This window comes from Pangasianodon hypophthalmus, chromosome 7 (genome assembly GCF_027358585.1).
Source record: "Pangasianodon hypophthalmus isolate fPanHyp1 chromosome 7, fPanHyp1.pri, whole genome shotgun sequence".
NCBI lineage: Eukaryota > Metazoa > Chordata > Actinopteri > Siluriformes > Pangasiidae > Pangasianodon > Pangasianodon hypophthalmus.
The window spans coordinates 24,949,768-24,977,306 of NC_069716.1; the positions used below are offsets into that span (position 1 = coordinate 24,949,768).

General features: G+C 38.8%; 1 protein-coding gene across 1 annotated transcript in view; it reads left to right on the forward strand.

Moving 5' to 3' along the window:
* Positions 1-27,539, forward strand: part of shank2b (SH3 and multiple ankyrin repeat domains 2b) — a 151,053-nt gene that overhangs the window by 102,458 nt on the left and 21,056 nt on the right. Inside the window, exons 14-16 of the mRNA XM_053235425.1 lie at positions 1,834-1,915; positions 10,105-10,187; positions 12,213-12,337. Of these exons, the coding sequence (XP_053091400.1) occupies positions 1,834-1,915; positions 10,105-10,187; positions 12,213-12,337 (290 nt within the window). The remainder of the gene's footprint in view (positions 1-1,833; positions 1,916-10,104; positions 10,188-12,212; positions 12,338-27,539) is intronic.

The following is a 27,539-nucleotide window of genomic DNA, read 5'->3' on the forward strand; positions in this document are numbered from 1 at the left end:
GAAAGGGTCAGCGTTTCATTCCAGTCCCTGTTTCATTAACTCCACGTCCACTGCATCATCTGTGTTTCTACAGCACTGGGTCAATACCTCTCCTTCCTTAAAGCTGCTGCTCTCTGGCTCCTCTCCAGCATTTTCCCCTTAAAATGCTTCCATGTTGCTGTGCTGGGTCGATACGACGTGTCCACTGAAATGAGCTGGTGATTTTTTACCACTGAACAGGTTCCAATTTCCAGGAAAGAGGTTATTCTCCATTGATTTGCTTCCTGACCAAAGACATGTACTGTGGTTTTTCCATGATTTTTATGTTTTTATTTTCTGCAGAAATGACTACTGGGACACCATGGCATATGGTCACATATGGACACTAATTTGTGAGCAGAAGGCATTTTTTCCTCCCCTGTGCCCTTTGATATTGCATCATGCTATCATTACTGGAAGGCCACATTGTGGGCAGTTTATTCCTTTTCCTATTTCTTTCCATTCCACTGGTGTTCGGCTCATGTCAAAATGAAACATTATCATTTTTCAATTATGAAGATGATAGGGGTCAGTGCTATGCAAGGAATAAAACACTTGGGGGCATGCTGTTTTAAGAAAATAATGAATGACAGGGTGGGGCGATGCAGCCTGACATGACGTAGAGTTAATATTATTATTTTCCTATAATAATAATAATAATAATAATAATAATAATAATAGTTTTAATCCTCTTATATCACAGCAATTTGCCAACACAATTTTTTTCTATTTATTAGAAAATGACATGTACATGTCATACATTTATAGTTACATTTAATGTTGTGGCTCATCAACAACAAAAAAATTATTTCCTGTTATCACTTACACTATATGGCCAAAGGTTTGTGGACACCTGACCATCACACTCATACGTGGACCTTCCCCAATAAAGTTGGGGATAAAGCACAATAAAGCACACAATTGTATAGAATGTCTTTGTATGCTGTAGGATTACAACTTCCATCTGAACTAAAATCTAACAAACTGACCCTGGAATGGGATGTTCAAAAAGCACATATGAGTGTTATGGTCTGCTGTCCACAAACCTTTGGCCATATAGTGCACATATGTTATAGCAGATTTAAAAAGTCATTACCTTACAAGCCATTTATTTCTCTCTTGTAGTTTATAAGACAAAAAGATGCAGCTTGTCATGTTACTGAGAAGCTGCATCACTCTCCATCCGGTAGACTTTCCAGCATCCGAAAGCTTCAAATGACAGCTTTACTGTTACAAAATGCTGACTGTTACAAAGTGCTGACACTGGAGACTCCTTCCAAAATGCAAAGTAAACATTTCCTTACAGCAAACTTCACCATTTCAACAATTACACACACTTTTTCAAAATCTGTATATATGGCACATCTATCATACCTGAGTAAGTTGTCCCTGTGTAAGTTTTTACTATAGAAATTATAACATTACAATTTAATGTAAATCAATCAGAATGGACCAATCAGAATTGAGAATTCAGTATTAAAATACCATGGCACAGAGGGTTAATTTTATCAATGAACTTGTTAAGGACGAGCCTCTTGTTTGCAGATGCACTGACAGACTACATACATTTATGTTGAAACATATGATCATGGAATCTAACAGTTCAATCTAACAGATTTTTTTTTAAATCAAAACTTTCTGATGAAGCGATGTGGTAATAACTGTCACAGGCTCATCATGAAGCCTGACAAACTGTAATAGAACAACAGTTTCTCAAGACACATTGTTCTAATTCAGACTGAACTGAAATCTCTGGAATATTAGGTCATTCAGTTTCATCTAAATAAATGTGAAGCACGTGTCTTGTCTTTGCAGATGCCCGAGCGGACCGATCTGAGAGGCGGAAGCTCTTTCGACACTACACCGTGGGATCGTATGACAGCTTTGATGCATCAAGGTGAGATAAAAGCTTTTTCTAATCCTCCTGAATACGGTTTCAGATCTTTCTGTGTATCTCTAAGAGCTTATAATCCTCAAAAGCTAATTCCAAAGGACTGCATGTTCCTTAGTTAGAAACCTCAAAGGGTTTAAGTGTTCTTTATTAGTGTCAAGGTGTGCTGTTCCTCCTGACTTTCTCAACTCTTTAGCTGGGGATTTCTTCCAGATTAGGACACTTATAATTTACTTATAATTCTGATTCAGTAGTGTTACAAACCTTCTGCCCTAACATTATTTTCTTTGTCGATCTATAAATGAGTCACTACGTTAGCACGGTGATTATAAGTTTTACAATTCTCGGAACGCTTAACCCTCAGTTTCTAGTACACTATTCATTCCTCGACATTTGACCTCGTTTAAAAAAATGTTTTGGAACTATTTAACCCGCAACCTTTAAAGTTCCTCTCCGAATATGAAATTTACATTTGTAGCGGTAATTCGTTTGTCATGTTACAGTTAATTAACACCGAAAGGCTTCTCATAAAGCTGAGCATAGAGAGGGTCAGGAAGTGATTATTCATGGTCTGTGGCACATCAAATGTCGTCTCATTAGCCGATTGGCCTTTCCGAACCGTGTGAAGTAGCTCACAGGCATCAAGATAATTGATCAGAACATCGCTGTGCATTTACCGCTGCATTAACTTCTCTTATGTCAGACATCATGTGTGGTTATGTTACTTTAATCTCCCACAATAATGACAAGAGGAATTTATTAAATAACAGTCTGCATTCCAAATTCCTGATTTAAATGCACTCCAGTGTTTCCAGTGCATGCAGAAAATTGATATTTAATGAGACAAATCATGGATCACGACAAGCATTACGACGGAACCACACTATACAGTAGTGTAACTGTACATATTCAACATTTTAAACCCTTCCTGTAATCTGTTCACCAAATAAAAAAATATATTTATAGTCACTAATGCAACACCTTTTGCCTTCTTGTTATTCTCTCGTAATAATAATATCGAGAGGGCTACACTTTTACAAATTTCCAAGCCAGAGTTTGTCTTGTTCCAAATTCTAAGAATAAGTTCTAAGAAATGCAGTACGTAACTTGCTGATTTGGGCTTTGGTCATGTTTTTCAGTCGGAATTAAGCACGTGTTAAAATAAAAAATAATGAATAAAACATGATGCTGGGCGTGCTGTTAAAGGAAAATAATCAATGTCGGTGTGGTGTGATATCACCATCACCCCTCCGAAGTTGATCGTTTTCCACTAATAGTACATACTGACATTTTTTTATTTTTTACTCTTATACCACAGCCATTTGCCATTGCTAAAAGATATTTATTTATTTATTAAAGAATGATAAATTATGCTTTTTGTAGTTATATTTAATGCTCTGGAATGTCTGCGAAACAAGTTAGTTCATGTTATAGCACATATAAACACTTGTACCCTTCCCAGCCTCTCTCGTTTTCTCTATCTTGAAGTTAATAAGACATAACAGCACCTTGTCATGTTACTGAGAAAGCGCAGAGTCTCTGTTCTGAAGACTTTCCTATAGCGGAAAACCTAAACTTACAGCTTGACCTTTAACAGTTACGAAGCTCTGACACTGGAGACTCCTTCCAAAAAATGTTAAATAATTATCAACGATTACACACATTTCTTAAACCCATTTACGTGGAGTGTCCACCATACAGTAAGTCCCAGTAAGTTGTTTCTATAGAAATGATAAAATATTAGAACAAGCACATTAATATAAACCTATGATTTGTCAGAGCTGCTACAGAAAATGAATCAAAACCTTGTGACAAATCCGAATCGAGAATTCAACAGTACTGTGGTATAATGCAACCCCATTTCTGATTATTCTAGATTATTTAAACTTTTCATTTTGTGGATTAATTTACATGTAATCTCAGTCATCTGATCATTATATCTAGTCAGAATGATCAGATGACTGATATACAAAGAAGACAATACAATTATTTTGATCCACTTCCGGGTATTCTCATCTGTCTAATCAATCGAACAGAATCTATCCCCTTCATATCTATCATCATATCATTTTCCCAAACCTCAGTCTTTGTTCTGTTCCACTCCATAGAAATCACGACACAACTGTTCACGTGTGATTTCTTTTCCCGAGAAGCTTTGCAGAGAGTGTGAAAGCGCTCATTGTCAGATGGCTGCTTATGTAAGCGGCCCGAATACTCGAGCCGCGGGTCAGCGTGCCTCAACACTGACATGATGATGGCGTCGAAAAATCTGCGCTGTGATGTAATCGAAGGTCACGTTCAGATAAAATCGAAGCATCACGATTTGAAACTGTGCTTTAATTGTAAAGCATGCATATGAATGAATTTTTTTAGAATTAGAGATATACTCTAATTCTATACTAATGTTGCAGTACAGTGTGATAAGGAAATTTAAAATAATTATTTAGATCTGTTGTGATATTAATGACATAAAGTGCATTGTAATAACAGGGTGGGCTACATTTTAGGAGAAAATCTGAGGAAAAACTGTTTTTACATTGTTTTGGTTACATTAGAGATTAAGACCAAACCTCTTCACATATCTGTTTAAAAAATATTCTAGCAGTTTCTCTAACCAAATACTTGAACACTTGCCCTGCCTCTGCAGTGTTATATTTCATTTAATGTCACTCTTCTTGTACGCAAATGTTGTAACATACCAAAAACAGTGCTATTGGCCTGTATGTCTATCATACCGTGATTTATTTCTGTACTGTTTTTCAGATGCATTAGTCAGTAGAATATATTATTTCACCCAGAGATTTATTCACCCTTCAGAAGATCGAAGTAAACAGAATTACTGTATCAACACACTGAAAAACAAGGCCACTTTCATTATTGATTATTGCACAAAAGTGCAAAAAGTTTCTCAGGCGCTGTGGATACTAGAAGATGTTTTAAGAAATCTGTTATGCTACTGATTTTGTCTGTTTTGGTATAGGCCACTTTAAAGGAGAAAAAAAAAATCCATAAGCGACAAGCTGAACTCCTACTCAGCACACAAACACACACACACACACACCCCTTGCTCTGAGCATGTTGTCATGGAGACACGCAGAAAGAATCCATGGTGATGCATCGCCATCTACTTCCTGTTTTAGGTTCCCTGATTTACAGAGCATGAAGCAGGAAGTTTAACAAAATGTTAGGAAGTTTAATAAAATGGTATTGATGTTTAGTAATAAATAGGCAAATATCAAACGTATACAGGGCATCCTAGTAATAGAGCAATAATAATAGTAATAATAATAATAATAATTATATAATTATATATATAATATATAATATATTATATTAATATAATTATAAATATTATTATTATTATTATTATTATTATTATTATTATGCATTAACATTCATTCAGTTTTTCTGCTCATTATTTCTAGTTCATATTTATTAAGTATTAAGAACTATGGTGAGCTGCAACTGAAATGTTATTTAAGTGACACTAACTGGAAAAAAGTGAGCCTTGTCATATTTTTTGAGTTAAAAAGTGGACAAAAGGAAGAGACTCATAGTTTAAAGTATTCTTTGTTGGCAGAATCTGTCTAGTTGCTGGTGGAATTTGGTCTTCACCATTAACCATCAAGCTGGGAAATAATAATGCTGACTTCCTAATCTGAGAACCTGAACAGTTTATGGATATTATGAGTATTTAGTATGAGTATTGCTCTGCCAGGATTGTTGGCCTTGTCAAATATTACTGACTGTAACTATCAAATGGCTGACAATTTAAAGGAAAACACAACATAAAGTGTGTAAGTAAGTGTGTTGTGTGTTCCACCAGAACATTGTCGGTGTGCCTTGGCACTGATTCTACAAGTCTCTGGAACTGTACTAGTGTGATGAACACCATTCTTCCAAAAAATATTCCCCCGTCAGTGTTTTGATGATGGTGACGGCGAGCGCTGTCTAACAAGTCACTCTAAAATCTCCATCAGGAAATTAGCTCCTCAGATAGCATTGTCAGTAGGAATTGTCTTCTATTACAAGCAACAAAATATACTGAGGTAAAGAATGATGATACCAGCTTTGTGATCACAATACACGAAAAGATACCATGATGGTTATCACGGGCATCTGAGCAGACGAGGAGATCCTGGATTGGTGCTTTTACTAGATAATAGGACTAGGGAAATGTATGAGAAAAGCTTAAAGGATATGAGCCTACTTCCAAGTATGAGAACATGAATAGAGTATGATGATGAAGAACAGTCCAGGATGTTACTGGTCTTAGTAGATGCAGCCATTAATGGTCCATTTAAACTGAGAAGCCTTTCTAGGCATTGAGTATGGAGATACATCATCATATGACAACTTTTTGCTTATTCACTACTGCTCACTAGTTTACCTGCGCACCTAAGAACAGATCTAAACTAATGGCAGCTGTTTGTTTTTTTTTTTTTTGGCTGAACAGAACTAGAGTCCTGTTATAAATAACACAAGTTAGTGAGTATAAGTTGTTTGTGTTTAGTTTGATTAGTTTTGTTTTAACCACAGAACAACTTCTGATGAATTTTCAGTTTATGAACAGAGATACCTCTGTGAGCTTGCTATGAGACAAACAGTTTAATTTATTCCACCATAGTTGTAGAGGCTTTCATGGAATTCTGTTCTGGTGAAGAGAATTATGGGATTGTCTACACCGAAGGTGTACATACTGTATGTTTATAAGACCCTCTGAATGGGAATATTTTTAGCTCAGGAGACAATATGGAATGAGAAATGTGTTACTACAATCTTTATGTACTTATTTGAATTTGCAAGTGATGTTTTGTAGTTGGATCAAATGTAGAAAATTCAGTTCAGAATTTAGTGGCATGGTCGATGTCAAAAATTTGAATCTGAATCTGAATGATTATAAAATTGTATTTGGAAAATAGGTGTGAGTGATATTGCCAAAAATATCAAATCACAAATTTCATGAAGTCGTTTCTCCATTACACGATATGCATCGTGATATGCAGTAGTGTTACACTGAAAAATAAAAAATATTAAAGAGTTATTAAATTAAATGTCTAATTTTTTTACATTTCAAAAAATATATTTAAAATTCAAAACTATGTATATTTAACACTGAGAAGGAGAAGACAAAAGTAACAAATCTGTAAAATATTTTAACATTTTACATTTTTAAACAATAAGCATAAGATTTTAACATCGTATCCGTGGCTTCTGGTCACTTTGTAGTTTGTGATATCCATGTTATCTGAGAAAAGTATATTGTGACCTAGTTTATCGTGATATCAAGATTATATCGTCATATCGCCCAGCCCTATTTGGAACCTTGCACAAAAATGCAAGCCATGCAATACAGTTTCAATTTGAGATAATTCAACTACAAACATTCACTTACAAATTCAAATAAAGGTTTAAAAATTCTGATTTGTACATTTTAAATTCAGGTTGTAGTGGCACATTTCTCATTCCATAAGAAGTGCACAAATCCTACCAAAGTGCTGAAGTACCTAGGGGGCTGAAACACATAGTGATAGTCTTACATTTGTTCGTTTGTGCGGTACTTCAGTTGACCTAAATGGATCTAAATGACACTATGCCTACACCAAGGTATGGGACTAACCAAATGACCCCAGAATAAAAAGATCATCTTGTATTTCTAACATCATAGTGACATTTGATCCCTGAAAGGGCTAAATACATGCCAAGAAAAACACACAGAAACACACCCTGCTCCCAAGCGGATCTTGTAGCTATGGTAACCATGCATCATTCTGCAGGAGTCAGCTCATTCTTCCTGCATTTCTATGAAAACTCATTTTACAGTTTGTCAGCGTATAGTTTGTCAGAAACATCAAAAGCTTTGATTGGCATGCAGTCAGTCTTTTATCTGTGCGTCAAGTGAGGCGTCAGTGCAATTCTCAGCACACATGAAGCCTCGTTCCAGGCCAAATAAAGAGTCATTTTAGTTCAGGTTTAGGTTTAATCTGTGTTTTAATCTGTCTTGTGTAGGTTAGGGAGGTGTGTATTTCTCTGTATTTATAGACACACAGTTGGATATTAATTCAGCACTAGAGTTTATGCACTATGTAGTTACATAGTGATAATATTGGCCCCTGTGTTTAGCTCCTATTGACACTAAGCCAGGAGTGTGGCTCATCCCACAGTGGATTGAAGTAGAAAGTTAGAAATTAGCATTAATTATACACGTCAGGTATAATATGAATTGAAATTTTGCAAGTCAAAAGACAAAAGTAGTGTTAGAGCTGCAGAGAGAGGTTATAAAGATTTCTCAAATAACACCAATATGGAAAAGTATCATGATTTCAGTTTTAATAGTATCTGCCTTCAGCTTAAAATTTCCACATGGTATAACACTGCAATGAGAGTGCAGATTTTAACTTGTTTGGTTGGGGAAATTGCTAGAATTTATTGAAAACAGACTTATGAGGGTCACTCTTTGCCTAATGGAGAGCATCTTATAGTGTATTTCAATAGTCATGCCACATGTGAGGAATAAAACACAAGGGTTACAGGAAAATAATCAACGACAAGGTGTTTGTATGATGCTAGTGATGCCACACATGGTACTTATTAGCTGTGTATAATTACATTTAAAAATAGAACGTCCCCAAAACAAGTAAATTACTGTTACCACTTACTCTTAAGGCTAATACGAAAAAACTGTGCAGCTTGTTACTGAGAAACCGCAAAATGCAACATCATCTGGCCAGAGGACTTTCCTGTGGTGGAAAACTTACAGCTTTAACTCTGGTTACAGCTTTAACTCTGACGGTTACAAAGCACTGACACTGGAGACTCCTTCCATAAAGGTTAAATACAGAAATGTCTCCTTATAGAAAGTTCACCATGTGGATTGCTTATGCTAAATTGCCCCAAGGTGTGTGTGTGTGTGTGTGTGTGTGTGTGTGCCCAAGGTACCCTGCAATGGACTGGCGACCCATCCAAAGTGTATTCCCGTCTCGCGCCCAGTGTTACCGGGATAGACTTCCAGATCCATCGGACCTCTGACCCGGATAACACTGTTAATGAGGATGAATGAATGAAATGGTTGAATACGTTGTACAGACATGCAGGTTAGTGGTGGCTCAGTAGATAAGGTCCTGCTCTAGTGGCCAGAAGGTTGTGTGTTCAGATCCCAGGACTGACAGAGTGCCACAGCTGGGTGGCATAAACTTTTAATTGCTCGGTTTTGTGCTTGAAGTGGATTGGAAAAGAGTCGAATAGGGAACAGCACAACCCTTAGAATAATCAAATCGATTATTTAATTGTCACTGTGGTCATTAGACTTCCCAGAACCTCTCAAGGGGGAAAGAAATGTAACATTTGCAAGTGATATGGAGGATTTCCATAGAGATGACATTAGCACAGCACTGCTCCTGAATGGACTACTTGAAGTCACTCAGCAAGGCACGCGCGCTCTCCTCCCTCTCTCTCTCTCTCTCTCCCTCTCTCTCTTTTTTAAATGTCATTCTCTCCTTTTACTCCATACCTCCCCAGCTGTTTTCTCTCTCTCTCTCTCTCTTCTTTCATCCATCCCTCTCATTCTGTGTCCCTCCGTCAACATTGTATTCCTCTCATCTTTTTTCCCGCTTCATGCCATGTTTCTTCAGCCTTCACCACAGCGGTTGTATGTCTCGCGCTCCTTCAGCCCCGCCCACTCCTGCCTTAAACCCGGCTCGCGAGCCTGACCGTTAATAACAACAGCCCTTTTCCTAAAGCTGGGCGTCAGACTACAGGATTTATATATTTTTAGTTTTTTTGTCTGATTTTATATTAGATTTGACACATTTTGGTCTTAAACCGCTCCACTGGAGGCGTCATGCGGGTGGGAACAGGTTGACTGGTAGTTTTTATTTTTTTAGTCGAATTCAAATCTGAAGCCTCGAGTTGTGATCGGCTCGCGCGACCTGATCGGAGGCGGATCCGTTATTTTTTTGCTTCAACCATGACGGTGAGTGTGAGATGGTAGTCAGCGACGCGAAACGGAAATCGGCTCGTATTTTCAATCGTTCTCGATTAAAAAAGAAAAAAAAAACCCTGTAGTGTGAGCCCAAAGCTTTAAGAGAAGTGATGATGAGGAGCTCCGGCATGATGAAGCCGCACTACTCGGTTGCCTTGGTGAGGATGACGGCCGCCTGCACTAACGGTCGCTGCGCGCGCAAATTTCTCCACAGTGACTGCGTCATCGACGAGAAGACCGTGGTCCTGCAGAAGAAGGATAACGAGGGCTTCGGCTTCGTGCTGAGAGGGGCGAAAGGTAAGAGGAGAAAAAAAAGAGCACCCTCCATGTTTAAACCCCTCTCTCTCTCTCTCTCTCTCTGGTGCCTCAGACAGGGGTAACGAACAGAGTTGACGCCGTGAAAAGTTGACGCGCGAAGGAGCTCGCGATTAACTTCACGCGCAAAACTGAAATGTAAAAATACCAGTAATGGCGTTAGCATCTGCTAAAGCCATCAATCACATCCACTAGTCCCAAAGTACACCCAAGACTTCTCATTTTAAACACCTTAAACCTAACCTGTGTACAAGATTAAATTCTGTTCTATGTATTTTTTAAAAGTTTTATTGACCTTTCAGCATTATTACAGGTTCATAAAGACAATTGTCATTCAAAACACTGAATTATTTTGCTGTAACAATGAAACGTCAATACTAAATACACCAAACATTTAAAATGAACCAAAAATCTAAAATGAACCCCAGTTTAAAATTTAGAGTGAACTAATCTAAGATCTATATCGCATATCACAAAACTAAAATCCGCTGTTATTCCAGCTGTCAAATTCGTACCAGTTTTAAAGCCTAAAAATGGTCAAAGAACATCTTTACACCTTCAGCTGTCTACGAATACACAATCTGTAAACTCCACTAATGTCCTGCCATCTTAATTTGACCTCATGAGAAAACTGGTATGAAGTTGAACAATACCAAATTCATACCAGTGAAATCATACAAAAAGGTACGAATGCTGACCTCTGACCCTAACCCTAACCTTAACCCTAACCTTCTCATCTTCTTTATACAACTTGACATTTTCAAGCCAATATTTAAATGAAAATTCCACCCTGAAATATGCTTATAGTGAAATATTTGTGACTTGTTTAGTAATTCTTATGGTAGTTTCTTGGTTGATGCTGTATTTCCATTATTCCCGTGACAAGGTAGCAGTTATCTGTCCCGCTGACATCACAGGGTGACGGGGGACATTAATGGCACAGTTACAATGGCGATCCAATGGCGGAGAAAGAAATTCAGTGATCTTTTGAGCAAGGCTCTTATCCCTCAACAGCTCACTATCCTGTCTCCTGTAACTGTATGGTAAATGTAAATGTTTATTTCTGGTCAGCAATGTAATGTTCTTTTGCGTATTTGATATCTGTCAGATATGATAAAGTTACTAACATGCTAGAAATGGCAGCAAAGGTAGCAATGTAATGTGTTTACAGCAGTAGCAGATTACACCGCCAAAGGGTTTTCAGTGCCGCCGCTTCCCTGTGTGGAGAAACAGATGGTGCTGTAGTATGATTTAAGGGAAGACAAGAGGGAGGGGGCTGCGAAATCCAATCGACGTTTTTGGGGAGGCGCAGCTGGACAAAATAGAGATGAGAACCACTAAAGTAAAAAAACTTATTCAGGTTAAAAAATAAATAAATAAAATGAACAGTTAGACAATAATAGATGAAGTCATCTTTGAGGTAACTGTCCAATCATATACTGTGACTAACCGGGAGACCATAACAACCCTAGCTAATATTACATCACATCATTTTTTTCATCTGGTTGGTGGACAGGAATAAATGCTGGTGTCCACTGCATCATCAACCTACTGAACCTACTTGTCCACTTAGGAACTACGCATAAATTATATTATTGCCTAGTAACGTAGTCCCAGGCACCTGGGTATGTGATTGTAAATCACTGGGTCTCAAACTTTTTGTAGCCAGGCACCCCTGTAAAACCGTGAAATAAATGCCACAAACCCCCTCCATATGGATTTATTTTGCGAACATTATTTAGGTTCTTGAAATAATATTTTTTGGAACCATAGAATTTTCTCTTCTTGAATTTTCCACTGATAGTACACATGTCTGAGTTGACTTTGGTGCTTGGACCCCTAAATATAATAGCTTTGATAATGTGGTGATAATGTGTGGACGCCTGGGGGTCCATTTTGAGAATCACTGTTGTAAACCTGTGGAACAGAGAGTCTCACGATCCTTGTTCTGTACCATAACATACATCTCTCTGTTTTTCCTCACTGTGCTCTCATGTGGATCTCCAGCTGACACCCCAATCGAGGAGTTCACTCCGACCCCAGCCTTCCCCGCCCTGCAATACCTGGAGTCTGTGGATGAGGGCGGGGTAGCATGGCAGGCCGGACTGCGCACCGGAGACTTCCTTATCGAGGTGAGTGAAAAAGCCTCTGGTCCACACTGGGTGTGTTGTGGATTCACGTCTTGGCTTTAGCTGGATTTAGAGGAGCTCAGAATGGCTTCTGAAGTGAGTTTGTCCGATCAGCAAACGTTTGTGTCAACTGGAAAACGTTTATATGCTGTCTCAGAGTGGGGAAGGTCACGGTTACATCTTTAATGAGAGCGCAGTGGTGCGCACACACACACACACACACACACACACACACACACACACACACACACACACACAGGGAGCAGGCTGGTGTTTCTGTAAAAGGCTGTGAAAGTGCATATTGGTTTTCCCAACAGGGAAGTGCTTCCTTCCTTCCGAGTGCGTGTGTGTGTGTTTGTGTGTTAGGGGAAGCTGTTAATCTCAACATCGCGTACATCTTTTGTTTTAATGGATCATTATCAGTTGTTTTGGTGACACAGGTGTCATGATTATGCTCTCGGTTTAAGATGGAGGAGTGAAGGTGTTCAGCTTCATTAGGTTTCAACACTGAGCAGTAGCAATGGGTATGGGTACTCAAGTACCAGCAAGTGACGTCTTAGAAAGGTGTCAGGTCACCACAAGCTGCCAGAACCATTTCAGTGCACTTTGGCATAGATTTTACAAGTCTCTGGAACTGTACTGGTGGGATGAACACTGTTCTTCTGAAAGGATTTTCCCATAGTTGGTGTTTTGATGATGGTGGTGAAGAGAGCTGTGGAACACGTCGCATAGGTGTGAAGGTCATATGACTGTGAAGGTCATAGCATATGATTTGCATAATTTACCTCCTCATCAGTCAGCCCCCGAGCCCTGTGGAAGGAGGCAGGCTTATTCTGCATAGGTTACTGGGGTTTTAAAAAAATACATGCTTCTCCTAAGCACACTTTTTTCCCATGAGTTAATACACTAGCATACTACTACATGTACTAGCGTGTTAGCTTGAGACAGCAATGGTTTGATGAGCAGAAGGCAGGAGCTATAAAATTCCCCGAAACCCAAAATCCACTGAATATCCAAAATCTATACCTGGATTTCTGTAAAGACGCTTTGTGAGTCCCATCAGTGAAAGCTTAGCCATTTTAAAATTTTGGGGCATTCTAAAGCACAGCTTTTTCTTCATTATATGCCACTAAGAGACTGAATAGATCACACAAACACTGTCATTATTAAATTTCAATTATTGTACTTTTATTATGTTAAATGCTTCAATGAGTTGAAACTGGCAACCTGAGGCAGTATCGAAAATATACACTATAAGGGCAAAAGCTTGTGCACCATCACACCCATTTGTGGTTCTTCCCCAAACTGTTGGCACAAAGTTGGAAGTACTCATTTGTACAGAATGTCCTTGCATGCTGTAGCATTACAATTTCTCTTCATTGGAACTAAGAGGCCCAAACCTGTTGCAGCATGACAATGCCCCGTGCACAAAGCGAGCTCCATGAAGACATGGTTTGAGAAGGTTGTAGTGGAAGAACTCGAGTGTCCTGCTCAGAGCCTGTACCTCAACCCCACTGAACAATTGGGGTGAACTGAAACGCTGACTGTACACCAGACGTCTGCACCCAACGTCAGCGCCTGACCTCACTAATGCTTTTGTGGCTGAACAGACAAATCCCCACAGCCAAGCTCTAAAATCTAGTGGAGCTTTTCATGCTTTTCCAAAAGGGGACTAAGTCTGGAATGTAATGTTCAAAAAGCTTATGAGTGTTATGGTCATTTGTCCACAATGTGTCTTTTTTGGCCATATAGTGTATCAGATCCAGTTTTTCCTTTAATTTGCACCCGTCTGCAATCTAGCAACATAATTAGTCAAAAATCCATTACCAAACAACAAAACCTAAATCAATAAATGAGGCCATAAATCTTCATTTTAAATTTTGTGATGGGCTACAGTGAATTTTTGGAACTTGTTATTGTGTTCAGTAACTAGAAGACTACAGAGACTGGTCAGATGGCAGACGATCAGTTCGGAGTCAGAGACTAGAGAGCTGGAGTTCCTTATTGCAAGAACACTGATAAAATTGAGCAGTACAGTGCAGCATATGGTAGTTATATAACTCCACTACTAGCACAACATGCCATTACATCACTTTTAAACACTGACTGTCAAGCTCATTTAAACATAAAACGCTCACACTCAGTGATATCTATTGCAATGCTGGAATATTTAGGTGAACAGCACAGCTAATAACCAAACTGTTAGCCAAAGACTTGCTACTGTTACACAGTTAGACTATACAGAGTGATGGTGAAATCAAACGTGTTCCCTTTCCTTGGATTCAAGTCCTCAACATGTCAAAATGACCAGAATGCACATGGGGCTAAGTATCTCGGACCCACTTTCCTATTGCGTGATGGTTCTCTAAGCCTACTGTGGCTGCAGACATCATTTACGCGTAATTACAAAAACGTTTTAGACGTGGCATTTTGACCTGGTATTTTGAGCACTAGATTGAGGTCTTCTGTTTACGCCTGTAGAACTGACTCAGGCAGTGAAAGGAAGTTACATCTCAGTGTGAGATTACAGAAAAGCAGGCAGAGTCTAAAAAAAGGGAAGATCAATGACGCTAAACACTCACACTGTCACTGTTTAAACTCGAGACGAGCTGCAGGGGGAATGAGCATGAGGCGTTCTCCGTCTTCATCTCTATCAGGAGAAATGTGTTCATCTGCATGCGGGATTCATGGAAACACTCGTTTCGCGTCAGCTCCACAATCACGAGTGAGAGGATGGACTGCTTTGAAGTAGGAGCGTAGGAGGGAAGGGCACGAGAGATGGGTGGCTGCCATGAGCAGACATGAGAGCAATTTATGAATTGTTTGATGCTAGTTTTTGTAGCTCTAAGACACCGTTGGAGAAGTAGGAACTGCATTTTGGATGATGTGGCTCCACAGAGTTACTGCACCTCTAAAACCCAGATTACAGTAAATACTCGATTACCTTATTCAGTGAGTAATCAGAATTGCAAATGCTCTGTATTACCCAAACCAAACTTTATCCCAAACCAGGGTTCCAAGCACTTTTTTTTTTTTTTGATCAAACTCTGGCATGTGTCAATATTAATCATTAGTGTCATAATCATTTTTAGCCTTTCCTTTTCTAGCTTTTAATGTCATCATCATGATATTGTGATTCTGAAAACTGCTAAATATTTAATCTAAGCTTATATCTGACTCATTGGGCAGGATTTTTAAATAGGCTTACAATGTTTGCTAGTGGGAACATGATTTAGAAACAGGTAAGATGTTTGCAAATCCACTGCAATCTTCATCATATAACAATTTGCTAATGATTACAGTTTTTATTTATATATATTTATTACATAATGACATCATACATCATACAGTTTAACCTCTGATTAATGTTACAGAACGTCCGTGAAACAAGTTAGTTTCTTTTATCACCTGTGACCGTTATATTAAAGCAGTCGATCGCACATCAGCCTCTCTCTCTTGTTTTCTCTGTCTTTAAAGTTAATAATAAACTTAACTTTACATAAAAGCAGCTCGTCGTGTTACAGAGAAAGCGTGACATCCTCTGTCCTGAAGACCGTATTGGAAAAGTTACAGCTTTACCTCTGACTGTTACAAAGTGTTGACACTGGAGGCTCCTTCCATAAATAATAAATAAACATCTCCTTACAGAAAACTTGACCACATCAACAATTACACACTGTTTTACAATTTGTTTATGTGGAGTAAGTCCATGTAACAGTTGTTAATGTAGAAACGATCACGTCTTAGAATGAATGCATTAATATAAACCTGTCTTTGCCCTGCAGCTTAGTACTGATGTTATAGAAAATTAATCAGGAAATTAATCAATGACCAATCAGAACTGAGAATTCAACAGTGCTTTTGATTGTGTTGAAATTACACATTATTCAAAATGAAATACCACAAGACAAAGCCAAACATACCAGAAAAATATGCTGCTATGGCATGACCATAATCAAATTTGATTCACTAATGTAGATCTCTCTGTGACCCAGCTAAGACAGGGGTGTAAACTTTTAGACGTCCCAGGAAGCACCACATGTTCCTACCGCAACTACAGTAGGTACATAAAAAAAAACTCTGATCAGTTCTGTTTAGGAATGTGGGAGAAAAAAAAACAGACAGCTCCCTTTAAATTTATGACAGCAGCAGAGAGCCAGTAATACAACAAAGCATATGCTAGCTGCAAGACAGGGAGTTCATTTACATTTCAGTATTTATTGCTTTGTCCTAAATTAAAAGGGATCCAGTGATGATATTGGGTCCATGCCTTCTTTCATTTACACGCACTGGATTTTTTAATACTGTAAAGTCATTTATGTATGTCGAGGATTTTGTTTTTTCGTTTTGTAATGTTTTCCTCTGCCTGGTCGTTTTCCACATTTGATGACCTGCCAAACCTACTTTAATTGTGTAATCAATGATATTGACCACAGCTCTTCTCCGGAGCTCTGGGAGCGTTTCGCAGCTTCAGAGCCGTAACGTCTGCACTCGCTCACACTCTGATGGAGGTGTTGGAGGCCTGAGCATGCTCGTCCTGCTAAAGCCACCTGGATTAAAAGACTCCAAACAGTGAGAAAGCTTCCTGTCAATCTCCTGTTACGTTACTCTCACTGTTTCTGCAGGCAGAGAAGCCGTGCTTTTTTGATAAAATGGAGCAGTTTGTGGTCCAAAGTCTGTGCTTCAGCAGTAACTTCCACACTTCTCTAACAATCACTGATTGCTGGTTGTGACATTAGATGGGTGGCTAATACATGTATCTAATATCTATCAATAGCTTGACAAATAAACTTTTAAAGTTGAGCAGTACATTATACCACAAGGTCTCATCGATGGCATAGTATGAGTGATGTGGGAGAAACTATCAGACACACACACAAGCATGCTTAAAGGCAGCTGCATTCATGATCTCGCTTTTTTTTATTGTTTCAATATCAGCCCAAATGGAGATCACATATAGGGGGCGTGTCACTCTGTGTAATCACCTGACACGTCTGTCACTGATAGGCTGCATGCATCTACAGCCTGGGCTAGAAAGAAATCAGCCCCAGTCTCCCTTCTGGCTTCTTCATGCCATTCTATGTGTTTTTCTTACGACTGTTACTGGTGCTGTTATTTCCACAAAAGTTCAAAGACCTTAAGATGTTTATTAACAGCAAATAATCTGATATGGATGCAGAAAATGAAACATAATATTGATGACTTTTTATCTCTGAAAGACAACCCTGCTAGCCCATTTATACCAATGCAAATCTTTTCTCTCAACAGAAATTGCAATTAAATAGATTTATCATGAAAAACATAACATGTTGCTAAACTGCACCATCCAGCTGTGGGATTGAGAAGCTTTTTTTTCCTTTATTAGGCTGTTAATACCGTGTGAGACTCAGGCCTCAGAGATTCTGTGTTTTATTTAATAAACTTAACATGCAAATGTCTGTATTGGACAGTTGAAGTGTATTGAACGGCTCTGTAGCTGTTAATCAATGTGCCATTTATACTAACTGCACAGAAGGTTATCCTGCGTGCATTAAGCTTCAACAAACTTTAATTGATCTTATTTAAAATGTTATTAAGTTTCTGATGGTCTAATATAGATATTTGCACTTATACCACGTCGCAGTTGAGTGCTTGAATCTGATTGGTTAGAAGGTGCGCGTTATTTTTGTATAACAACACGACTTGGACAGTAGTTCTGGCTGTAACATAAACGACAGATTTATATTAACGCGCTTGCTCTAATACGCTATTGTTTCTATAGTAACAGCTCATACACAGGGACCTGAACGGTGGATGTGCTGCATAATCTAAGACTAATAATAAACAGATTTAAAAAATGTTGTTTAAGGAAGAAAACCACAATCGTTTTTTAGGAGATGTTTGTTTAATGTTTATGGAAGGAGTCTCAGATGTCAGTGCTTTGTAACAGTCACGGCGCTTGGTGAAGGTTCGCAGCTTCAGCTTTTTTTTCACTGCGGTGGTCCAACCTGCGAATTGCCGCCTTGAGATCACGCAAGATTGTTGTTCCTTGCATCGTACTGTTCTTTCTCTCACGATAGGTTTATTATCCTCTCTTCGTCTTACTGATCTTTCCTCCCCCTATTTTTAAAATCTTGTCATCATTTCTCCTGCCCCACTTTCTCCTTCACATCCATTTGGTTTTCGTATAAGATCTGACGTTATTCAAGGTCACTCAAGGTTTGTCCTGGTGATGAAGTATGTGATGAAGTAATGAAATGCATTGCATTGTTATGCATTGCTTATACCTCATGCCCGGTTTGAATCTAGGTTAGGCTTAAATAACAGCACCTCCATGATATGAAACCATGCGTATTCTCGCTATATAGGTATATCCCGTAATGTTTAGTCATTTTAGTTCTGCGCGTGTAGTTTAAAGAAACTGCTTTCTGTGCTGTGATTGGTTAAATGGTTCAAATATATTAATGAGAAACGTCTAACATTAGCCGGTGATCACGGATAACTCTGATGACCTGTGCAGGATTTTTAATGATCTTCTAATTATCAATCATTGCTCATCTCCACGTTTTGAGGATGTCTTCCTATTTCCTGCCTTTGCACTGGTGTTCTGGGAAGTTCTCTTCATCGCAGAGTGATGCAGCATCAGAGAGCAAGCATGTCAGATTCCTTTTAGTTCCCTTATAGCGCCAAAATGGCACTGCATTTCACCAGATCTGCACACCTCCTGGGTTATCTCTTGCATTTTGTTTTGGGAGAGGTAGCATTGAGAAAGTCTCTGTTTGTGGATGCAGCAGATTATCAGTAACGTGCAGAGGGCCAAGCCGAGTACGTCCACGCGGGTGCTGACGGTGGAACATGGAGCAGCGGTCACCTAGCAACCAGCATCAGTACTGTGTGTGTGTGTGTGTGTGTGTGTGAGAGGATGCTGCTGAGAGCCATGCAGCTTTGAGCAGAAGCTTTGTCGAGTAAAGTGGCATTCTCTAAAAGCTCTTTATAGATGGTCCATCACTTTATAATTCCAGATAACAGATAAGTTTAAGGGCAATTGTCTTTTTTTGTTGCTGGTCCATTATTCCTCTGTGTATCAGTGTGTTTTATTGTGCTTTTTATGCGTTTACATTATTTTCTCTACGGTATTTTGTGTGTGTGTGTGTGAGTGTGGGCATAGTGTCCTGTAATTAATTGTGTATTATGCTGTTACAGACTTCCTGTTGCAGATAGGCTTGTGCAACATAAGGATATTATCGTCCCCACATGATCTTACGTTGCCACCATATCCAGTGACGTTTATCGCAGCTTATGTTATATTACCAGACCTGCCAAGGAGCTCCGCAAAGGTGTGCACTTGTACAAGTTATCACTCTAAAAAATGCCAAAAGTGCAGACTTTTTCACCCTCAGTAAAACAAGAGATGAGCCACTCCTTAAAACTGAGATGGTGGAAATGCTTGTTTTCCTGTTCTGGGTGATTAAATCATTTATCGTGATATTTTAAAATGGAAACTTGTGATCAGGGAAAAATCAGTCTTGCACAAGCCTGGTTGCTAATCATACACTGTGCTTTTGATCACATGTTTATGTCCTGCATTGTGTCTCATGCTCTCGAAATTAATATTTATCAATTAGTTAATATAAATTATAATATAATATAATATAATATGTTATTATCAGTATATTAATATATATTAATATTCTATTTATTGAATTGTTCAGTTTAATTTAATTTGACTCCACCATGCAGCACTTTGGCAGCATCTGTTGTAAACATTCTTTCTGTTTATTCATTAGAATTCTTAGGAAATGCCTGATGTGATTTCTTATTGTGTTGCAAAAATATTTAATCTTCGTTTAACACCGTCGGCCTTATAAATGCCCAAATTCAAATGCAGTTCCTTACTGCTCATCTTCTCCAACGACGTCTCTCCCTCTGTCGCATTTTGACTGCAAAAACAACTTCAGAAGATGCGTAGCTCTACATCAACGTAGCTACGCCGCTTCCAGAACCGGACGAATTAAAAAAGAAAAAAGTTTGTTGAGAATTGTGCTTTTAAGAATCAATTCTTACGTTTCGTGCATCGATGCAGAATCTTTCAAGAAATTAAATCAAGAATGAAATCAATCAAGAATGATGCATCATACAATCGATTGTTTCCCCCAGTCCTGTGCTGTAGCTAGTCTCTGGTCTGATGAGCTTCCTTCAGCTAATGGACATAAATGCATGTGATCAAATAAACCGCAACAGTATTTGCTAAGCCGTGATGGTTCGTGTTTAGAAATCTTTAGAACTACTGCCTGTGTTTTTTTTTAAATACGTTATCAGCTTTACTATAGTGTATTTTTTCCCCCAGGTAGTTGGTTCAGTCCACTGAAATACTCCAGTTGACAAATTTGTTACTCCCACTTGAGCATTAGTTTCATTTCGGCTGCTACTGCTGCTTAAAGATTAATTCTGGATTAAAGCCAGCTGTAAAAGTGACGGACTGCATTGTGTTCGTATCTGATTGTACAGTTTATCATTTTAACCTTTCACTAAACACAGGTCATGCCTGCTCAGATAAGACCCCTCTAAAGCTTCTCTTTATCAGATAGCTCTGTAAAAGCAGGGGGCTGGAGGAGGAAGTGTGTGTGTGTGTGTGTGTGTGTGTGTGTGTGTGTGTGTGTGTGTGCGTATGGATGAGTGTGTGTGGATACTATCTAAACAGCGGTTCCTCAGTGCTCTTCATAATTAGCCCACTCAAGGCAAAAGAGTGAGCTCGTATCTCTCGGGAGAGGAGTACAAGGGAGAAGATTGCATGATTTCATTTGGAGAGCCGGTTGGTAATTTCAGCTCTGACTGGAATTGATGGAGGAGGGTAAAGAAGCCACGGACCTCCAGCTCAAGTGTAGATAGCAAGCCTTCTCTCCTCCGTTTTCCTCTCTCTCCTTCAGGATGGGTCTGTGTGAAAAAAACTGAAGTCTGCAGTGCAGCTGAAAAATGCTAACGTGAAAAACCAGAGAAAGAAACCCGTCAGCAGCTAATTATCACTCCCAGTTTTTGAGGTGTGGTAGAGCATCTGGCGAGTGTTCAAGTGGATTTATTTATAGTATGAACTTTTTCTACAGTTTGATCATCCTCACTGTTAAAAAAAAATAATGCAAGCAGCTGTTCAGAGACTGCACATGTCTCAGTTTAGAGGCTCAGGTGTTTTGTGTATTTATGTCATCTCTTTATTTTCTGCCAGCAGAAAGCATGTGATAATTTCTGCACTTTCATCGTGACAATCTAAACTGTTACGTATATGTGGAAACACTTTGGCTCAGCAGTTAATTTAGGTCAGCAGCTTCTTACCTTTAGGTGGAAACTGGAAACTAGCGTTTGGAAACCTGTCAGGATTTAAATGTCTGTTTGTCACGTTGACGCCATTTCTCAAAATCCTCCACCAAATAAAGAACAATAAGGCTGATCAACTGATCTGTCACATGACCTGTTACCTCACTAATCACGCACGCACCTAGTCACATTCACTGCTTCACTACAAATGCACACAACAATCCTAGTCTTTGTTCCTGAGTGCATGCTGTTCTAGTTTTGACCCTGTCTGTATAGTTATCATGTTTGTTCTGTCTAGTCTAGCATGTATGTTGATCATCTAAACCATTGCCTCTTTATGACTTCGATACTGCCCTTTGGATTTGTCTACTTTGCCGTCTGCATCAATAAAGGTGCATTTGCATCTTGAGTCTAAAACCTCAGTACTTTAACTGTCACTGTTGGTATCTCAGATCCAACATTTTTACACACATTTCTCAGTGACTGACAGCCTGCCATCAGTGGCATTAATGAGGATTTGGTGAACAGCATCAGACATGAACCCCAGGCCCCACTCACACGTATATGCTATTTTTAAAAGCATACTATATTTTCCTTCTGTGTGTTTTTGGACTCGCATAATTTTCCCCATTGTTTTTTGCCTAAAAAGTCTTGGCCATTTCCTACCCACCTATCAGCTCTCCTCTATCAAAGAACAGCGACCAACCAGGAGAGTGAGGGCTAACACGTGCGTCGTCTGCCATGCGTGAAGCCAAGATTTTTGAAGTGCTGCATCACAGGGAGGCGTAACACACTCAGAAGAAAGCACAGATTCCACCCTCTTCCTCATACATGAACTCACAGACACCGTCATTGTGTGGTGTCACGGTGATTGACAGGAGAAAGCGAGTATGCCATCCATCCCACCCAGAGAGCGCAGCCAATTTCGCTATCTTGGACTCCTGGCCACGGATGGCTGTGGCATTGTTAGGATTCGAACTCATGGTTTCCGGACAATAGGGGGAACGCTTTTCTGCTGCACCACTCAGGAGCCTCATGCATACACATTTTTGAAAGCATTTTTTACTCTGTTTTGGCCTCATGTCCACACATATACAGATATTTTTTAAAATGTTATATTATCTCTGTGTTTTGTCTCCTGTCCACACATATGTGGATTTTTTTTTAATGAAAAACGTTTTGTCTCCTTTCCACAAGTATGCAGATATTTTTAAAGTGTATTTTTTGTTCACTGCATTTTAGCCTCCTGTCCACACATACACAAATATTTTTGTCTGTGTTTTGTCTCCTGTCCACAAGTATACGGATATTTTTTAAAACAAAATTTTTTCTGTTTTGTCTCCTGTCTACACAAATAAACATATTTTTTAAAACATAGTTTTCTCTCTTTGATTTGGCCTCCAGTCTACACATACAGTATATAATTTTTTTTTTTTTCTAACATATTTTTTGTGTTTTGGTTTTGAAGCATTTAACATTACAGTTTATGACAGTTTAGGACATACTATGGCCACCTAATTGGCCAGCCTGATTATATGAGCATTTCCAAATGATTTTTGCATTTTCATGTAGATAGAAATATATTCAAAAGTGTTGTTTGTGTGGACAGGAATTTTTATTTTATTTTTAAAAAAAGGGGTAAAACCATTTTAAAAATATAAACCAAAAATATCCATTCATGTGGACGAGGCCTCAGAGCAGCTTTTTTTTTGTTCTGAATGTGCTCCATAATCCAAGGTTTTCACTTTGTACCTCAGATACAAAAAGTGGATTTAGCTTTTCTGAAAAGTACTTGAGAACCTGAATAGCCTTTTTTGTTAACAAGCACTTTAAATTGCATGGATTATGGACAAGAAATGTAAAAGGTTTTCATCCTAATTGTGTGGAAAACCACTGCAAGAATTCATTGCTGCTTGATTTAGGAAACGGGTCATTAAGGGTATGTTAATAGACAGAGGATATACCACGCTTTTTTTTGCACACCAGTACCTATTAATTCATCAGAAAGTGAAGCAGTAATGCAGACGGACTGCTTTATAGGTTTATTTACCATTTTGGCATTCTTTCTTGTTGATTTCTGCTGTTTAATGGATTGCTTAGATTTTGATGGGAATCCTGGGTAATGTAAGAAATGTAAATTCTAGCTAAATATCAGCAATCAAAAATAAATAAAAAAAACAGATCCCAGAATAGGATAATTTATGATAAAATTCTGATATTCCTTTTTTTTTTTTTTCTTTGCTTAAAAAAGTCATAGTTTTATATTGCTTTATAATGAAATGAACACACAGTGTAGCTGTATTGGTAATGTTTGTTCTGTCTGTGGCAGTATAAAATTACACGCTGAGGTATTTAAATACCAAAACTTATTCTATCTTTATTATAAGACATAATTATGAAATCAATTTGTTTTAACCAGAATTTGCCTGCTCTCATATTTTTGGTATAATATTTTCAGAATGGTATTTTATGAGCTTCTATTAATACCCAGTGAGTGGTTCAGTAGTTCTGTGTTGTGAATAGTTGTGTGTGTGTGTGTGTGTGTGTGTGTGTGTGTGTGTGCGTGTGCGTGTGTTTTGGTCCAGTACGGATGGGCCCTTGTCCTGTTATGTAACAGAAGTGTTCACACACTTAACACTGTTTTTGTCAGTAGTGCAGCCTTGGTGGATAACTGGGTGGTCTCCTTATTCACTAAAAGGCATTATATAATCATAGACAGGGTTATATAATGGATTTGGGGCTCTGTGTGTGTGTGTTGATGAATGTGAGCATGGATGTGTATGATTGTGCATGACAGAGTAAATGTGTGTGAGTGTGTGAAGTGGTGCATCTTCATTCTCCTGGAATTGAACAGATATGACACAAAATGAACCTTTTCCATCTCCGTTTCTCATACACACACAAATAAATCTCATTGATTATCATCAAAAGCCGAACAATCTTCAGGATGAAGAAATAGATGTGATGGAAAGAAAAGCAAATAGACCAGAATGATCTCAGAGTGTAGATGGATCGAGACAGTTTGACAAACAAATGCAGCTGTATTGTTTCATTTAACTTGCTAGCTTCCTAGTTTGCTAAATAACACAGAGGCTTGTAAGTCGATCATATATGTATTAAATTAATCTCATTATTATAAAATTCAATCTGGTATAGATTAATTGCTCACCTTTTTCCTGATGATCTGCACAACTCTGCTGTTTTCATTTCATTTGGCAGTATGGTTACATTGTGGTTAATAAAAAATGTGTCATATTTTCACTTGTTATGGAAGTGGAGTGGCAACTGGGTTGGCAGGCTCCGCGAAGGTGAAAGCAACTGCCATGCTGTACGTTCTCCTGTCTCAAAGGGCTAATTTAATGCCCAGGAAAGTCTGATGAACAGAAAGGACCAGCTACAGTGTGCTAAAGAGTACAGCAGGTCTCAGGTGAAACATGGTGGTGGTAGTCCTAGGCTTGGACATATACCTGATGTAATGGCAGCAGTGGGATGAAATGTGTAGTGAGTAGAAGCAGTATAACTGCTCAGATTCAACCAAATACCTCAAAACTTCATGAACACTAATTGAGCAGGACCCTGAACATGCTGCTAGAGAGCAACAAAAGCAGAATATTCTTGATTTGCAATTGAAGTGCCTTTCATTTCCTTTCATCAGGAATGGAAAATGGGCAGCATTACAGGCCAGACACAGTATCACAGAGGAAAGATACACACTATGCCTTCCAATACTGCTTTTAACACTTTCTTGTTGACTTCCCTGATGACTCAGGGGTGCGTAACACTTTCGTCACCCGAGTTGCAAGTTGTACACTTGACCCTGGCAGCAAAACAATACAGTTGAAATGATTTCCTTGACAATTTGTGCTGACAAAAGTTCATATTCATAGTTGCCAAGTAGATTCATTTTTTTTTTCAACTAGAAAAACACTTTATTGATTTTCACAAAGCAGTTTTATTTGATATGAACATTTAACCATTGAAATATGCTTACATTGCTTCATATTGCCTGGTGGTGCTTGTTCCCGAATCCTGCTGCCTGCTAAACTACACACATCTAAATTTTACTGGATGAAGGTCAAGTGGAAAAAAAAGATGTGCCCAGACTCAGAACAATACAGTACAGCATGAAAATCCATAGCTCAAAGCCAAATTATCAGCCAAAGACTTAATCCCAGTTTATCAAGGGTGCAAAGATGATACGCAACATCAACGCTATTATCTATTATCAGGATAGAATAAGGATGGGGTTGTCCCTTCGTTAAGGATTCGAGTGCTCACTCTGTGTTAATTCACAGCCAGCTTGTCATACTCATGGATTAATTTACACTATATAGCCAAAGGTTTGTGGACACCTGACCATCACACTCATATGCAGATCTTCCACAAAATGTTGCCACAAACTTGGAAGCACACAATGTATGGAATGCAAAGGATGCCTTTACATGCTGTAGCATTACAATTTCCCCTCAATGGAATTAAGGGACCCAGACCTGTTCAAGCATGACAGTGCCCCAGTGTGCAAAGCGAGCTACATGAAGACATGGTTGGAGAGGAAGAACCTGAGTGTCCTGCACAGAGCCCTGACCTCAACCCCAGTGAACACCTTAGGGAACATCAGTGTCTGACCTCACTAATGCTCTTGTGGCTGAATGAGCACAAATCCTCACAGCCATGCTCCAAAGTCTTGTGGAAAGCCTTCCCAGAAGAGTGGCGTTTATTAGATAGACTCTGGAATGGGATGTTCAGAAAGCACATATGAGTGTGATGGTCAGGTGTCCACAAACTTTTGACCAGTGTGTATGGTGTGTTAGCTCCATTTACTAATCTACTATATATATATATATATATAATGTTATTCCTCTGCAGTTGTTTTTAAGTCCATCTGTGCAATTGTTTGAGATTCTTGTTAGTGTGATATCTAACAAGCACAAGTGGTTGAATGTCAGTATCCAAACAGGGTCAAGGTCACAGCAAGGTCAGATGTCTGAAGTAGTTTTTCTTCCATAGCTTCCGTCCTTTTTGAAGTATTTTTAAGGGTATTTCGGGCATACAAACTAGTAACAAGAAAAAATTGACTTATTGGCAGTGAAGGCATCCCGTACACGTCCATCTATAGTTCGAAAATGAAATTTCATCATATGGCAATGCCTTCTGGGTAAATTCTGCACCTGAACCCTGAGGGCTTCCAGCAAAGGGAATGAGGGAGAAAACCAGGCAGTATTTTATATATATATTCAACATGACAAATTCAACATGACAAATTCAGATTTATTATAGATCATTAAGGAAAAACATGAAGAGTGTGAAAAAGAGCTGATTGCTGTATGGCTTAGCAAACCATTTCATTTCAAAACCCAAAAATGCTGGAATATATGTGGCTCTGTCCAGACACTTATGGACTGCACTGTATGCCTGGCTGCAGGTATTTATATTTGTGTGTGTGTTTGTGTGTGTGTGTGAAAGAGAGAGAGAGACACTGTGACCAGAACAAGCGGGAACACAGCTGATATGATTAGCTAAAAGGATGGCTTATCGTTTTCCGCTTTATTCCCTCTGTGTGGATCGTGTGTCAAGGGGATAACCGGCACTAATTTCATCAGATGGTAATTGAGTGCAGGACGGCGCATCACACACTCCTATCAGTCAGCATTATGTGTGTCTGCGTTCACTGTAGTCTGGGGTTCATGGGAATTTTTGTACATGTTTGTGCAGAGACTGTTTGCAATTGCCACACTGTTTTTAAAAAGGGTATTCATACATTTTTGTCACTGTAACACATCCTGCTTTAGATAATGAGAATGTTGTGTTTGTTTAGTGTGGTATTTGTGGGCAGCTCAGATTACTGACCACATCTGCAGTCTAATGTAATGAAATGATCCAGATGAAGTGGCTCTGATGGGATTGGCGGTCTAGCGTA